The sequence below is a fragment of the Eleutherodactylus coqui genome, chromosome 10, assembly GCF_035609145.1.
Source record: "Eleutherodactylus coqui strain aEleCoq1 chromosome 10, aEleCoq1.hap1, whole genome shotgun sequence".
NCBI classification, from domain to species: domain Eukaryota; kingdom Metazoa; phylum Chordata; class Amphibia; order Anura; family Eleutherodactylidae; genus Eleutherodactylus; species Eleutherodactylus coqui.
This window is the reverse complement of record NC_089846.1, coordinates 22,966,978-22,983,320: the sequence shown is the minus strand read 5'-3', so window position 1 is coordinate 22,983,320 and position 16,343 is coordinate 22,966,978. Positions and strand designations below refer to the sequence as shown.

The 16,343-nt window shown below is 45.6% G+C and overlaps 1 protein-coding gene across 2 annotated transcripts in view; it reads right to left on the bottom strand.

Moving 5' to 3' along the window:
- The window catches only part of FGD1 (FYVE, RhoGEF and PH domain containing 1), a 113,751-nt gene that overhangs the window by 60,697 nt on the left and 36,711 nt on the right, over positions 1-16,343 (bottom strand). The window contains exon 1 of one of the 2 annotated variants that reach the window (XM_066580559.1): positions 3,139-3,935. The exons of the other annotated variant lie outside the window; for it this stretch is intronic. Coding sequence (XP_066436656.1) covers positions 3,139-3,166 — 28 coding nt within the window. The 5' untranslated portion in view covers positions 3,167-3,935. Of the gene's footprint in view, positions 1-3,138; positions 3,936-16,343 lie in introns of those variants that run through there. 2 annotated transcript variants of the gene reach the window in all.

Below are 16,343 nucleotides of genomic sequence, written 5' to 3'. Positions count from 1 at the left end.
CTATGTGCATGAGTCCTTACTGCGCGGTTTTCTGCTCAGTCATGACATAGGGACACAAAAACACGCCAGCCCTATGTCAGAATTACCTAACCCATATTACTGATGATCCACGGCCTTCTGGGATTTCCTAATGGAGCCCTGTAGACTTAACTAATAGACATATCTACTGTCCCCCAGGGACGCTGGAGAGGACCAGTGAAAAAAAAATCACAGGAGGCGAGGAGTGGCGGTTTTCTATCTCGTTAGTGCGCCAGTTACTGCTGATCATCCGCCTAGCTTAGAAGTCAGCAGCTGTGCACAGAATTAATTATTAACTCTTATCTTAATTATTAATCAAGTGATGAGTAATTTTGAGAGATCAGGCAGCGGAGCGAGACGTCTACAGCTTATTTAAGCCTGCTTCACCTCAGCGCCGTGTGCTGCACGGTAATTGAGTTCTAGGTAAGGATTCTGGGTAATGTGGTGCAAATAAGTCGGATTACTTCTCTGTAACTGAAACAAAAGAGCTTACTCCAAAAAACACAATGATCATGAAAGAGTGGCCATGTGGGGTCCCGGGCTTCTTCATGGCAGCTGTTGGGGTAGGACGGGCCCACCGGAGACCCTACACTGTGATATAATGGGGCCCAGAAGACCAAAACCACATACGAAGCTGTAATAGTATCTGATCACTTACCGCTAGGGCTGAGGAGCCAATGGGAATAATAGTACATATGGTCTAGATATCTACAGGTAGGACCCTCAGAACCCGGCCCTCCGGAGGACTTACAGGGGTATTCTGGAGACTTAATTTTTTTTTCTTCAAGTTTTCACCCATGTACTGGATAGGTTAAAATTGATAGATTGGTGGGGATCCGACCAACGGGACCTCACAAATCCTGAGAATGGGGTCCGGTTGCTGTCAAGGGAATGACTATGCAAATACGAAAAACTAGTATCTTGGCGCAACTCCAATAAAAGTTGTGAGTAGAGATGAGCGAGCGTACTCGCTAAGGCAAACTACTTGAGCGAGTAGTGCCTTATGCGAGTACCAGTCCGCTCGTCTCAAGAGATTCGGGTGCCGGCGGGGGAGAGCGGGGAGGAACGTGTGGGGGGGGGGGGAAATCTCCCTCTCACTCTCTCCCCCCCGCTCCCCACTGCTCACTCCCGCAACTCACTGCTCTCCCCCGCCGGCACCCAAATCTTTTGAGACGAGCGGGCAGGTACTCGCATAAGGCACTACTCACTCGAGTAGTTTGCCTTAGCGAGTACGCTCGCTCATCTCTAGTTGTGAGCCAATGGGACAATAGCCAGCTAAAGATACGCGTTTCGGGGTGAACCCCTTCATCAGTCATGCTGCGAGGTACTAGTATACAAGAGGATAGGCAAAATAATTACAACATGCACTGTGTATACTGAAGAAGTGGAAGAAAGCATAAAAAAGAGGGAAAGCAAAAAAAAAAAAATCATATATAGTATATATATATATATATATATATATATATATATATATATATATATATAAACAAACGGTAAATAGCCGTGTTACATCACATATTCATACACTGCGATGAGTCGTATGTTACAGTACGCAATGCGCAATAGTAGAACAGCAGGAGAAAAAAACTTTGCAGCCGATTCACAGAAGTAATACGCACGTGGTCAGTACATAATGGCGCTGTGTAGTGGCTGCGTGCCGCTCCTCGCCATGTACTATCTTGGTGTGTATGTTCACGTAATTTGCTCCAAGATAAGATCTGCTGCGATTTTTCTTGCGTGTCAATTTCGCATAAGTCGTATGAGCGGCAACATGGCCGCCTATGGCGAATTTATTACCCACGCGAAATACAATGTACCAACACGCTCCTGTGATTCGGGCCTAAGAAAGATACATTACAATGAAATAAGTGTAAGGCCGCTCTCACAAACACCGCTTTTAATGGCGATTATCCCAAGTGCCACGCTAACTGTGGTACAACGCTCCCATTGAAACGCTCGAACGTGGCATTTCTAACACCGCAATTTTCGAGCGCTGTCCTATTTTTGTGTGTTTTCATGTTTTTTTTTAACGCATCTCATCACCTATCATAATGATGCGGTGCTTTAAAAAGCGCTGTCAAACACCGTGACATGAATTTCTAGATTGCGGTAAAAATGCCGCGATTTCGAGCGTTGTTTTATGAATGCATGTGTGAGACTGGCTTAAGGATGGTCACACCTGCGCTCGCGGTTCTGGTTTCTTGGTCCATAGGAGAATCTCCACGGCCACAGCGCTTCATGCCAAGACGGAACCGAACAGCACCGATTGGACGCTTCTGTCAACCGGTTGTGAAGTTTTTTTCTCCCGCTGTTCTCTTATTGCTCGTTGCGTTCTGTAACATACGACTCATCGCGGACTGTTTCGCTAATTTCATTTAATCTTTCACTTTGTACCATTTATATGTAAATATGCGATGTAACACGGTGATTTACGGTATCTTTTATATATATTTTTATGTTTCCCCTCTTTTTTACGCTTCCTCACTATACACAGTGAATGTTGTAATTATTTAACCCATCCTCTTGTATACTAGTACCTCCCAGTACGACTGATGAAGGGGTTCACTTCGTAACGTGTATCTTTGGCTGGCTTTTAATTCACTAATTAAAGGAGAAATTGGATATTTCACCCAATTGTCCAAGATATCAGTTCTTTGTATTCTCGCATCCAGTCCGGGGAATGGGGGGGGAGGGGGTTCGAAACAACTGTTGGACGAATGATCGTTCGTCCAATAGTTGTTGAAGGTATATGGGGGTCCTATCGAAAATCTACCCTTCCATATGCACACACACGCATTTTACTAAGACCAATGATCTCGACATATCCTGAGTCTGAACATTTGCACATCTTCATATGGACAATCCCTTTAAGAAATTTCCTAAACAAGTGGCATCTGGGGAAGTCCAATTCTCAAGACGTATTTAGGATTTTTCTTCACCTGCCAACAAGCCTCCAGACTACAGTAAATTTTCAAACACACAAGTAGAGACAATGCGGGAAATCCGGCGAGGATACAGGATGTGGAGTTGCATGCTTGGGTTTAGTTACCTTTTTTTCACTAGGATCATGACTGGTAAAGATCTACTAACTTGAACCCAACTTGCCCAGAATGAACTTACCTCTCAGGTTGCTCTTGTCCATATACATGTCCGGTTATGTGTAGTAGGAATCAACAGCAACGGATACGGAGGTCTAAATCTCCTTGGTCCAAGGTAGTTCTACAGATTTACAACCATCTCCGCAAGTGGATGCTTGAGGACCTATAGAATTGGCCATTTACGTTTTGCTTCCTTGTGTAGGTTGCGCCTTCCTTAAGGGTCAAAGACATCCAACAGCGGCAACAAATCTAGTATTCCCATGAGAAAAGCGAACCATGTTCCTCCAGCAAGCAAGCATGGACAACAGACCACTTTGAAACCTTCAGGTCTCCCGACCCAAGATTAACTCAATGGACACAAGTCATCTGAGTAACCTGGTCCTTCGATGTTCTTGACAGATCCATGGTTGTATCAAAGATCTCTAGCAAGGTTCTCCAAAACTGATGTCTTTGGGCTTCAGCTTAGATTTCCAGATCCTAAAAGTTGAAAGGAGACAGACCCCTCACGTCTTGTAGCGTAAATCCTCTATGTTTCTTTGATTTTCAGTCTTGGATATTCCATAAGGAGCTTGAGATGCCCTCAAAAAGGATCCCGGTAGGATTCAAGCACGTGATCCAGGACAATCTTCCATGCATCAGACAATTCCAAAATACGTCTCTTACCGCATTACATGTCTCTTGACAGCCTTGCAAGCTTTACGTCTAGCGGGTTGGATTCTGACAGGGACAGGATATGGGGACATTGGCGTGTATCCCAAAATCTTCCCAGGAATCCTCGGTAGTGCTGGGAATCCAGGAACTCAATCAGAGAGCTTCCTTCTCCTCCTCTCCTGGCAGGGCTCAGCCCCTCTCACAGATTTTTTACTCATTTTTTTTTTTTACCCACTGTAATTTTAGCTGTCTTTAACCCTCCCCGTCACCACCCCTCCCCATTCAAAAAGCATTGCCATGGCTACTAATTGAGGCCTATAGGACGGTGTTAACAAATGAGGGAGCTGCAAGTCTGAAAGGCGGAATCACATCTTTATGAGGAGGGGGGAGTGAGAAGAAGACAGAGGCAAAGAGGAGGGATGGAGGAGGAGAGAGGGGAGTGGAATGGAAACACACATGAAAACAGAAAAGGAGAGAACGAAAAAACCTGGGCAGAAAAAAAAACATCCAAAAAGTTGAATACAAAAAAAAATAATTCTGATTTTTAACTCTGGATGGTCTCGTTTAACCCTTTTAAATCTGCAAAGCAAAAGAGTGTAAGGAGTTAAGGGATAAAGAAAAGTAATTAGCACATCTCTGATGAAGGGGGTTGGGGGTGATAAGTAACTGTGACTCACAAAACTGCAAATGACTGAAGCCAACCCCATACAGCCGGCTGGTCAGACCCGTCTACCTCCCCCCCACCCCCCAGGATTTGCCATCTAGATGTATCAGATGTTGTGAGCTGAGCGACCATGTGCAACGCGGGGTTACGTTACAGCAATTATAATGGGGGCTATGTTACGGAGCGAGTGTTGAGTAGGTTATGAGAACAGATGATGCGAGTGACATCATACATAGTCCTCACCCGCTCAGCACTGAAGCAGTAAGGCTGGGCTCACACAACTGGGTTTGACTTGCGGAATCCGCGATCATGACCCGCCCATGTTCCCTCACATGGGTGGACAGCGACGGCGATTTCCGCAAGCGGAAAAGAAAATTCGCAGAGTGCTCTATTTTTGTGCGGATTTCGCATGGACGGAAGTTAATACCGTGTTTCCCCGAAAAATAAGACAGCGTCTTATATTAATTTTTGTTCAAAAAGGTTTAACTTTTTTACATGTATAGCTGCCTGGACACTATTTAAATTGTCTTTTTTAATTAACTGTTAGCAGGGCTTAATTTTGGAGTAGGGCTTATATTTCAAGCATCCTCAAAAAGCCTGAAAAATCATTTTGCATCCTCAAAAATTCTGGAAAATCATGCTATGTCTTATTTTCAGGGAAACAGGGTAGAAGCCGTCTGACCCGCTGCCCGTCCGCAATTGAAACTGCAGGTAGGTCGCTGTAAGGGCAGAGACACATGAGCAATTGCGCAAATGCGCTCACCACAGCGCGGCATATTTGAACATGAACGAGGTTTGATGAGCAACATAGTCAGCGTGTTGCGCGCACGCCTGCACATATTACTGTAATATTTGCGCGCACGGGGCCAGTTCACACACGCGTGACACACCCTTTCCGTGGAGTTTAATGGCTATTTAAGCCTAATAAGGGCCAGCTGCCTACTTTTCCTGTGTTTTGCGCAGCGTCCCACCCTTACTCTTACGTAATTTTCGCCGCTGCCGTAGACTTCTATGCAGTTTCACTGTGCAAAACGCAGGAAAATAGAGCAGTACCTATTTTTTGCGCACGCACGGAATGCGTGCACAAAACACGCTTATGAGAACGAACGCATTGAAATCAATGGGTCCTATTCATTGCGTTTAGTGCACGCAAATTTGGCATTGTGCACAAACACAGCTGAGTGAAGGAGTCCTAATACTGCGAGATTAAAAATGGCTGCGTGTTATATTTTTGGACAATTTCTTGTAAGGAATTGTCCATTATTTCCTATGGGATCTTTACAGAAAATCGCATCACGCTCACATACCGCGCAATTTTTTTTTTTACCATTGAAAATTATTGGAAGCACTTGCGATTTTTTTCACACGCATGAAAATCACACGTACGTAGTTGCGACGCGTCTTTTATCTCTGACGGATACGGCGCTCGCTCGTGCGCCCTAATAGAGAGGTCATTAAGGCTCGGGTGACAGGAAGTATCGCACTGCGATGCTACAGCTAATGGTTAAAAAGAAATAAGAATGAACCCAATGCGAGCAAAAACACGGAAAAATACGCTCATGTGGCGCCCCCCTGAGGCTCTAGTCACACAGGTGAGTGTGATGTAGGTCAGTGAAAATCTGACCTATATCTCACTCATTTGCCAGCATTTTTCTGTGATTTTCAGACATGTACCATATGTTTTGGCGTTAAAAATGCGCATTTTTTTTAGAAAGAAAATGTGTTCAGATGTGCGTATGCCCAGCGCATTTCGGTTGCGCAAAAACATGTAGTGTTTGGGATTATGGGAAGAGCCTAGAAGTCAATGGAAGTTACGCCAGCAGGGTAGCGCTGTAAGAGCCTTCTAAACGGGATGATAAATCGTTCAGATCTCCGCGGTCCAGCAAGAATCGGAATGATATCGTTCAGTGTAAATGGATGCGCGACTGAACGGCGAATGAGAATTCGTTCGCTTCTCGTTTGTCATCCAGTTTCGGGAAGTAGAAAACCGAATGATGGATCGGCCGTGTAAACAGGCAGTCGCTTGGCTGTGAACAACTGCCTGTTCACTGTGAATGGCGGTGGACCGACAGCGCGCTTCGGCTCCAATCACTGAGCGATGCTCGTTCCTGTGTAGAAGCCCAGGAACAGCTACCGCTTGGACGACAGTCGGACATCTGCGCCCAACAAGCCATCCCGCGTAAGAGCGTCCTAAGCTAACTGTTGAAAGAGCGTAGCCGCGCCACAGTCATCTGTTTCCGTCCTCCCGGTCACTTCATACAGAACAGCGTTCCCATTGCCACCATTTGGGTGGAGAACCTCTTTAATGTACGTTCTCTTTATTTGTAAGGGTCCTTAGACAGGATGATTGTTGGCCCAGTGCTAACTACTCCTGCGCTGGAGGCGGAGCGCGCCGGAGATCTCTTCCGTTTGTCGGCCTTCATTCCAGTAAACAGGCAGATGAATGACTGCCTGTTCACACAAGCTGATCGTCCTTTGACAGCTGCGAGGCTTCCGACTACGGGTCCTTTTAGACGCGACGATGGCTGCTTTCACGCACTATCGAAGAAGGCTCAATGAACGGAGGGGGAGCGCGCTGGAGATCGCTTCTATCCACCGCCTCCATTCACAGTGAACAGGCAGTCTGGCCATTGATGAATGACTTCCTGTTTACACACTATGATCGCTGTTTGAATTTTATGCCTGCAGAAACTGAATGGCGCCCGATAAGTGAATGAATCATTGTTTTTCATTCAGTCGCTGGCACGTTTACACTGAGCAATTATTATTCAAATTCGCACAACCCAGCGATAATCTGACCAATAGTCGTCCGTGGAAATGGGCCGTACCACCGACAGGACGGGGGCGCGTCATTACTTACAGGTATAACTCGATATCGGGACAAACGGGCTGACTCCGCACGCAGAAAACGATTTTAATGCAATGAAATTTTTAAAAAAAACAACACGCCGCTGTACGTACGGTTTTTATGTGCGTTTTTCACACGCGTGAAAAAAATTGTAGATTTTTCCAATAGCTGGAATGTGAAAAAAGTACAACCAAGTGTAATTTGCACGGTATACGAGTGCAACGCGATTTTTTTTTTACACCGTTCCATAGGAAAAAATTAGCGATTCTCACAGCGGAATCGCCTGAAAATACGGCACAGTGCGATTTTTCGATCTTGCGTGGGAAATAAGTCATATAAATTAATCCGTTGAAATCAATGGGCTGTTTTTCCGTGCGCGTTCTGTCCGTACCGCAATCAAACAGAAGTCGTACGGAAAACTAGTTTGTGTAAATACACGCTGAGAGCTTCTTCGCACGAGCGTATGCACAAGTGCGTATGCTTCAGCTCAGCATATTTGCGCTATGAATGAGGTTGATTTGTGCGTGAGTCTGCGCTTTGTACTGTACTTTTTTTGCGCACGCACAGCACGCCCCTATCCTGATTTAAAAGGCTATTTGGCCTAATGAGGTCCAGATGTGCTCTTTTTTTCACCGAACTGCGCAGCACATTGCACATTTGCGCACCTTACGTAGACTTCTATGGAAGGAAAATAAAGCGGGTCCTATTATTTTAAAGCGCACAAAAAAAATGGAGAATGTGTACAAACCTGTTGATATCACTGGGCTCTACTCTCTGCGTATTGCTCACGTAAATACGCCCGTGTAAAGGAGCCCTAAAGCCATCATTTTGAGAATAGACCTACTCTTGGCAACCAATATGGCTGCCGTTACAGATAGCAGTTGTCGCCAAGCTCCTCCACACTCCTGTACAGTCTAGTTTAGCAGTGACACATCCCTTGCCCTCCTATTACTGTGTTGCAAGCTAGATTGGGAACTGTGAGCTGTTGTCTTCTGTTATCAGCCACAGGCCAATCTTGCAGCTCAGCAACAGTTCGGAGTGATCAGATAATGGCCTACAGTGAGAGAGCTGCCATCTGCTAACAGGCAGCTGTGCATGACATAATGACTAATGTCAGCGCTTACCGTGACCATAAGGGTTGTCACAGCTTTGCGGAGACCTAGAATAGCATATAAATCAACATTTTTTGCAGTTATGTCCCTACTTGCTCTTTGTCAACTATAGTAGTGTCAGTCTTTACTGTGGCTCCGGTATTCTATTCATTAACTAGGAAGATTACGAGAAACTGAGCTTTAAGGTTCACAAAGATTTCAGGTTTGATACAAAAGATTTTTAAAAAGTTGGAAAAAATGAATGTTTACTGAAAGGAGTTGTGGCTGCAACAAGCGCCGCGACCTCGGAGAACCGCGTGAATTAGGTTAATATCCAGAAGATCAAGCTGCTCATCTAGAGTCAGGGCGTAAATGATCTGTTCAGACGGCCATATGCTACAGTCCTGGCTGGGATTTGAGTGGTCTGACCTCATATGAAGCCAGACGGACCTCATGCAGCCAATCTGGGGTCTGCGCACAACTCTGCTACATCTCATCTACAGTCCATTTACAGCAGATAAACTTCTACTAAGAACCAAAGAGTGGGGCTGTAATAGGGATCATCGCTCCTCTCCGTCCTCCTTCTTCCTCTATGTAGCTGGAAGGAATTATGAGGATCAATGGTATAAAGATGGGTGTTTGGTTTAAAGAAAAATACCCTATTAGGGCATTCTGAATTAATAGAAGGAGGCCCCTTGTTAGCTGGTAAAGAAAGAAGCTACAAAGAGCATTCCTCTCTTTTGCTCTCCTGGCGGGACTGAGCACATAGATAGCCCATAATCGGAACTGTGTAATGCTTCATTCCTCCTGTGGGGGTGCTGCAGGTAAACTGAACACTTGCTGATGGGCTACTCTGCAGAGCAGGACACCCTCTGATCAGCTTATTTTCCTTCTAATGAAGACTGTAAAAAGTGGACAACCCCTTTAACCAAAGGACTCTACAGGGACAACCTGCCATGGCGAGACTGGCAGACGGGAACTGGTCCAGCGTGATGTCACCGCTTTAGCCCCGGCCCACGTGATTCACCAAGCCAGCACATGCTCATTATTCGGCCCTATTCACACGGGCGATGCGTTTTTATGCTGGCTACATCGTGGCAAAAAAAATCGCAAGAACGGGAAAAAGCCTCAATCAAGTTGCGGTTAAAATTTGTGTTTTCTTGTCCATTCACATGGCCGGGTGCGATGTATATACTCCACAGCTCCGAATTCCCTCGGTCGGCATACATCCTCGGAATTACTTCTAATGCCTAAATAGAGGCACCTGTCATGTTTTAGCAGCGTTGGACGCACCTAGCTCCCCCCCCTCTCCAGGGGCGTAACTATAGAGGATGCAGGGGATGCGGTTGCACCCGGGCCCAGGAGCCTTAGGGGGCCCATAAGGCCTCTCTTCTCCATATAGGGAACCCAGTACTATGAGTAAAGCATTATAGTTGGGGACCCTGTTACAGGTTTTGCATCGGGGCCCGGGAGCTTCAAGTTACGCCTCTGCCCCTCTCTTTTTTGGTAGCTCCCATGGGAGTCTATGAGAGCCACCAGCGTATATCGGCCAAAAGATAGGGCAAGACCTATCTTTTCCGGTGGCATATAAAATCGTCCGCCGTATTCAGTCGCCGATGTTCTATCTTTCTGACGCAGCGTTTTTATGTGGCTAAAAGTCAGCCATCTGAATGAATACATTGGAAACTAACGCTTCAGATGGTTGCGATTTTTCATACTTATTACGCACCAACATAGAGCATGCTGCGTACGGCCCAATAGAAATCAGTGGCTCTTAGCACCACGTATTATGCGGGCAACATTTGTCCGTGTGAGTGAGCCCTTACATGTTTTACTTTTACATCTATCCCATGATGCAATGAGCCAAGCATTAGCTAAGGTTTTTCCGTTCTACCTGCATGGGGCACAGTTTAATTATTATTACCTTCTTTATTCACCTAAATAAGCTACAGCCCATAAGTATGCAATCAGGAGGATGAGCCGTGATCTCCTCTATTATACCTGTGACAGGAGCTGTGTGGCTGGCTGGGGTAATTGGCAGCCCAGCCAGTCGGTCAGTGACTTTGGCTATTTACACCAGCTCCATAGAGCAGAATGCGCTGGTTATACTTCTTGCTCTGTGTCAGTTTGGGTTGGTTTCTACTGTTCTGTTCTGCTCTTCTGTACGTCCTGTCAGTTGTGCCATGTTTTCCTAGATCTGTCGCACTTGGACTATTTCTTGGGTTTGTCTTGGATTTGTCCTTGCTTATTCCATCTAGGGTCTTTTAGGCCAGCCCCAGGTTCCTGTCGCAGGGTCACCCTTTTCAGGGGTGCTTCGCCTGTTAGGCAGGGATAGATTCATTCCCCTCTATGCCAGTTGCTGTGCATTTCTTGTCTCCTTGTCCTATCTGAGTCTATGCAATGTCCTTGTTGGATGTGACACAACCTCACTTCTTTATTGTTACTGGGGTTTATCCTTAAATAACAAAGTGGAGAATTAGGCCAAGGGTTCTGGAAAAGGATGCCACCTTGAAGCAAACATCACATCCTTATCCTTTATGGAAGGCCCAGTCTGATCCTTGCGTTCTCCTATATACTTCACTGACCAGTCAATCAATGGCTTCGTAGAGGGGTCAACAGAATTGGCTGACCCTAGGTAAGGATGGCCATAGGCATTAGGTTGGTTTACACCAAACTTCAGCATTGCTTTTTCTTGCACCGTTAAGCGAGCAAGTAAATGGAATTTCGGATCTGTCCAATTGCGGAAACGAGCAGCACCAGACGGACCCTATTGAATTTAATGAGGTCTGACCAGCTTCAATCATGTCTTTCAGCATTTTCCTTGGCGAAATAAGAAAGGGTATCGTTTCTCCTTAAGGAGAGTACCTAGAAGGTGTGGGAGGAGACTTCTAAGGCAATGCAAGTTCTTCTGGGAAATATGCAAATAGTGTTTCATCTTTAATGCAGTATGAAGTTCCATTGGAAGCAGGATTTTAACGGGTGTGAGAAAAAGTTGCTGCATGCCCTATTCTTGTAGGTCGTCACAGATGATTATAGGACACGCAGTGTGAACGGTCCATGTGCTGTCCACTGCCAGTTGCACTCGAGATTCTCTGGCGCAACTTGCAACGGCTGTCTGATTGAGTCCTCATAGGAACATTCATTAGCACGATCATTGGGTCTTGAGAATATGCGCCGATCAGCCGACAACTGAGCAAATGCTTCTTCACTGGCTGATTTTCGCATTTATGCTGTGGTGAAAATCATCACTGTTGGCAGCACATCTCTCTATGTAAATGGGGGATATGCTGCCGACAGCAATGAAACAATCCGATGGCATGAATGATCATTTGTCCCTCATACTGTAATGAATCAGCCTATGTAAAGGCCAGTTAGATGAGGGCCAATCTCATAGATCGGCACTCCTCAAACAGCTGGTATTGAGCTGCGTAAAATGGATATTTCCATCTGGACTTCTATGGTGTAACCATAGGATATGCCATAAAAGTCTGATCGGTGTGGTCCCACCTCTTCGCCCCTACCGCCCCTTGACCTGGCTGAATGTAGTGGTTGGGAATTTTGGAAATAGCCGAGCGGGCTGCCTTACGCTTTTTCCATAACTCCCATAAAAATGGGAGTTACAGAAGCAGCACAGCCATGTTTGGCTGTTTCCATCTTCCCATTGGTATGTCCATTGGGGCCATTTTTGGCCAAGTTGGTATAGCCCCTTTAAGAATATAACTTTCTTGTACAGTCCCAACCAGTGATCCAGATATACCCTAGTAAGCCGTCAGAAGCATCCTCTGCCCCATTACTCCTCATGACCCAAATTAATGATGCATGAATGCCTGTCTACTGGAGGAAGCAATGCAAGCAGTTTCCACAGTCAGCCTAATCCTTCTGCACCACTGGGCCTAATGCAATAAATACATGAGCCTCGCTCATTTCCATGCTTCCAGCTCTTTTTATTGAGCGAACGTCTTAATGCATCCGACTAAACGCACTAACGCCCAACATTATCCTCGAGACTTGTATTCTATCTCGGCGTCTCCACTACCAGCTCCCTCTGCGATTCTGCGGTTAGAACAACAAAACGATCAGATGTTTAATATGCCATTACGTTTAATTGAATCAGCCCACGAAAGTAAATGCTGCCCTTATGGGACTCGCAACTCCAGCGCTAATTTACTCAGAGGATATACAAAAGGTCAAAGACAATCCCATAGATTGTGCTGATAAGAGTCTGGGAAAAGGTGTCGCCAGCACCCCCTATAAGACTTCCTTCCCTAATAAACAAAGCCTTGTTCTTTCCCCCCCTCGGGCCTGTAATTTTAAAGCATTGTTCCTTATCGGCCTGATCACCAGGGTCTAGATGGTGGGCCAGGGTATTGATTGGTGTGACCGCAAAGTCTACAACAAAAGAGGATTCTTTATTTTTGTAGCCAAAGGGAAACTCAACTTTTGTTAAACTTTTATTGGACTTTTGAAGTTCCAAAACAAGCAGCACCACGACGGCCACCACACCTACCTGCACACACTGCAGAAGAATGGCCGTAGGAAGGATGTTATATGACATTCCAGACATCATATGATCATGAGAAATCATGGGCACACATGCTGAGAAGACTTCAGAGTAACCCAGGATGACGCCCAGAGGAGTAACTTGAAGCTCCTGGGCCCCAATGCAAAACCTGGAACAGGGCCCCCAACCCCCAACTATAATGCTTTATTCATAGTACTGGACTTCCTATATGGAGAAGAGAGGCCTTATGGGCCCCCTGAGGCTTCTGGGCCCGGGTGCAACCGCATCCCCTGCATCCTCTATAGTTACGCCCCTGATGACGCCTAAAAACAATGCCCAAAGAGAGGATGGCAGAGGATCTCCTCACTGATGGCTTGCAGGTCAGTCAAAGTCTTCTGGTGGTAGAGTCTGAAGAATGTTTGCCAATTCAGGAATTGATGGCGTACCTCTAGGATATGCCATTGCTTTATAACTGATGGCGGTCCGACCTTTGGGACCCCCTTGATCCTAAGAATGCATCGGCCACTGTGCTGTAGTGAAAAACTGTGCAGAAGCCATGCACTAAACCAGCACTGTAGCCCCTTCGTTCTTAGGATTGGTGGTGATCCCAGGGGTCAGACCTCCACCGATCATAAAGTAATGGCATATCCTTGTGATATTCTGGAATAGGAGAAGCTTAAAGGTGACATTTCATATCCTCTGACTGTGGCCCTGCTAACTCTTTCACACCTCTTCTTTCTTTTATACCCACTCCCACCCCCCACCCCCACCTCACCATTCAATCGCAGTGACATCCATTGGATTTGGTTCCTGGAGCATTTAAATTGCCAAGTGGGTTGTTTTCTCTGCTCGCTGTCAATGGATGATGTCAGTGGGAGGAGGATACCTGATGTCACCCATTGACAATGGGTGATGGAGACCACCCACTTGATAGATCTAAAGCTTCGGGAGCTGAATCTAAAGGCCCATTTACACGCAATGATTATCACTCAAAATTCGTTCAAACGACCACACATGAGCAATAATCATTACATGTACACACTGCCATTGTACACTTTTTGTCTGAACGATCTTTTTAAGTGAACTTAGTATCTTTGACCCTAATTGAAATTTTTCTATTGATATAGCTACCCCAGGGAGACATGTTATTTTGAGCCAATTGGGTCATTGGCATATCTGTGCGGTTATGATTTGATACGCGTGGACAATTCCCTGACCCTTTCATACGAATACCCACTATCAGGGGAAGCGGAACTGGTGGCTTTCTTTGGAAATAGGTCTCCAAAAGTCCTTTGAGTGTTTCCTTCATCCACTGAGAACTTTTGAGGTGTCAAGTGCGCGTATATTTATCACTATAAGGACTTTTTTGTCCTCAGGTGGATGTAACTTAACACAGCCCTCTGATTGACACCTTTGACTGGGATAGTAGATACGGTAGCTGTGTGTTTGTCTTTCTAAGCCCAGTTTGTCGAATTTTTAAAATTGTTTATCAATTAAAGTTTATATTTTAATATACGAAAAAAGAATCTTTACATGTAAGGTAGGACACACATTTGTTGGACACTGTGGACCAATGAATGAGCCACAGAACTAAAAGGGGTATTCCCATCTTGGCAAGTTATCCCCTATCTATAGGGGATAATTTGCCGATTCCCCACCGATCCAGAGAAATCAACCCAGGCGTGTCCCGAAATTTTGAGGTGGTCACGCATGTGCGCCACTATTCCCTTCATTTCAATAGGACTGCAGGAGATAGCTGTGTTCAAGTGCTCAGCATCTCAAGTAGCCTCACTGAAGTAATTGGCTATCTCTCCTGATGTTTCCTGAAGTGAATGGGACCATTGGAGATTGCCAAGAGCTTGAACTCAAACATCTCGAGCAGTTCCCATTGAAGTAATTTACGTGGTGGCTCAATGCTCTGTCACCGCTGTCAAAATTCTGAGACGTGCCATGGGCGATACCTCTGGATCAGTAGGGGGGTCCAAGTTGTGGGATCTCCGCTGCTTGACAAGTTATATCCTATCCCATAGATAGGGAATAACTTGTCAAGATGGGAATAGTCTTTTAAGTACTGCAGTGGTAGGATTTCTGGACCATCAGGTTTATTGGATTGCAAGTACCCATTAAGGCCGGCCATATTTTCAGTAAAGTGTCTAATTGGCATATTTTGCCCGTATGAAGAATAGGTACCATTACAGGAAGGTGTGTGGATTCCCAGCCTATAACTCGACACCTCTACATGTGGTCCAACTTCTGGTGTATGGGGCTTCTTTTGCCTAGGGAATGGTAACCCAGTTCACCACGAACCCCCAAACCTTGTATATTCACAGCTGCTAAAGCCGGCCCAGGTCAAAGCAAAAGTTTTGCCAATTCTAAGTAACAACTGCTATAAAATTGAGGAAACGGTCATCAACCCCGGTAGAAAGCAGAAGATGATAGGCGTTAAATGATGTTTTATCATAATAATGTGCAGAGAAAAGATCACCTTGCTCTCAACCATCCAAAATTACACTACAAATCAAGTGCAAAGACGCCACGGAATGTCCTCTTCATGGTCCATTAAACCTCCCTCTAATTTGATTTCAGTTCTGATGTCCTGGTATTAATCCAGAACTAGTTAGATGTCTTGTTAGAAGCTCTATGGAAGCTAGGTGATAACCCTATGGGAGCTGTAATGCAGCTTTAGCGGCGGGCTCCAACGACCATGTGAGTTGGCGTGCCGTGTGTAAGAGTGTCGTACGTAGTCACGCAGCCAATACGTAATGACATGCGTACTTCCTGCATGCCACCAATCTCCATGCACTATATTGGTGTGTATGCGATTCTATTTGCGTGAGAAATGGGCGCACGAAAAAAAACCGCTGGTGTGAGTAGCCCTATAAAGATCAGCGGGCTATTGGTCTGGCGTGGGACAAGAGATCTCCGACGTGCTCAGCCTCTATTCACTGAATGACCATAGTTGTTGGGACGGCAGTCGGGCGCTTATGCACCCATCATTGGACCCGTGTAATAGTACCTTAAAGGGGTTGTCCGGGGTTGTATTTTTTCAGTACTCACCTCTCCCTGCCCCCCATTGTCTCCCGGCCTGCCACTCCACGTCTTTCCTATTGACTTCATGTTTACAAGCTGCTCCAGCCTGTTTACGAAATGTCACAGGGGCTGCAGCCAATGACAGAGCTTAGTGCTTGATTGCTAAGCTCTGTCATTGGCTGCGGTGCCTGTGACGTCCCATAAACTAGGAAGGACTGCAGCCTGTAAACAAACACAAGTGTGGAGGACAGAGTAGAGCCATGGGACACGGCGGGCAGCAGAGAGTGGTGAGTATATACTGGTTAGTTATAATATAGCATGGGGAATGGGATTTTACTGAAAAAATACAACTTGGACAACCCTTTTTTTTTAACTTTGTCTTTATTAAACAGGTTAGAGCATACATTCAGTGTTATCACAGTTTTGCAAGATTTTTTCTTTG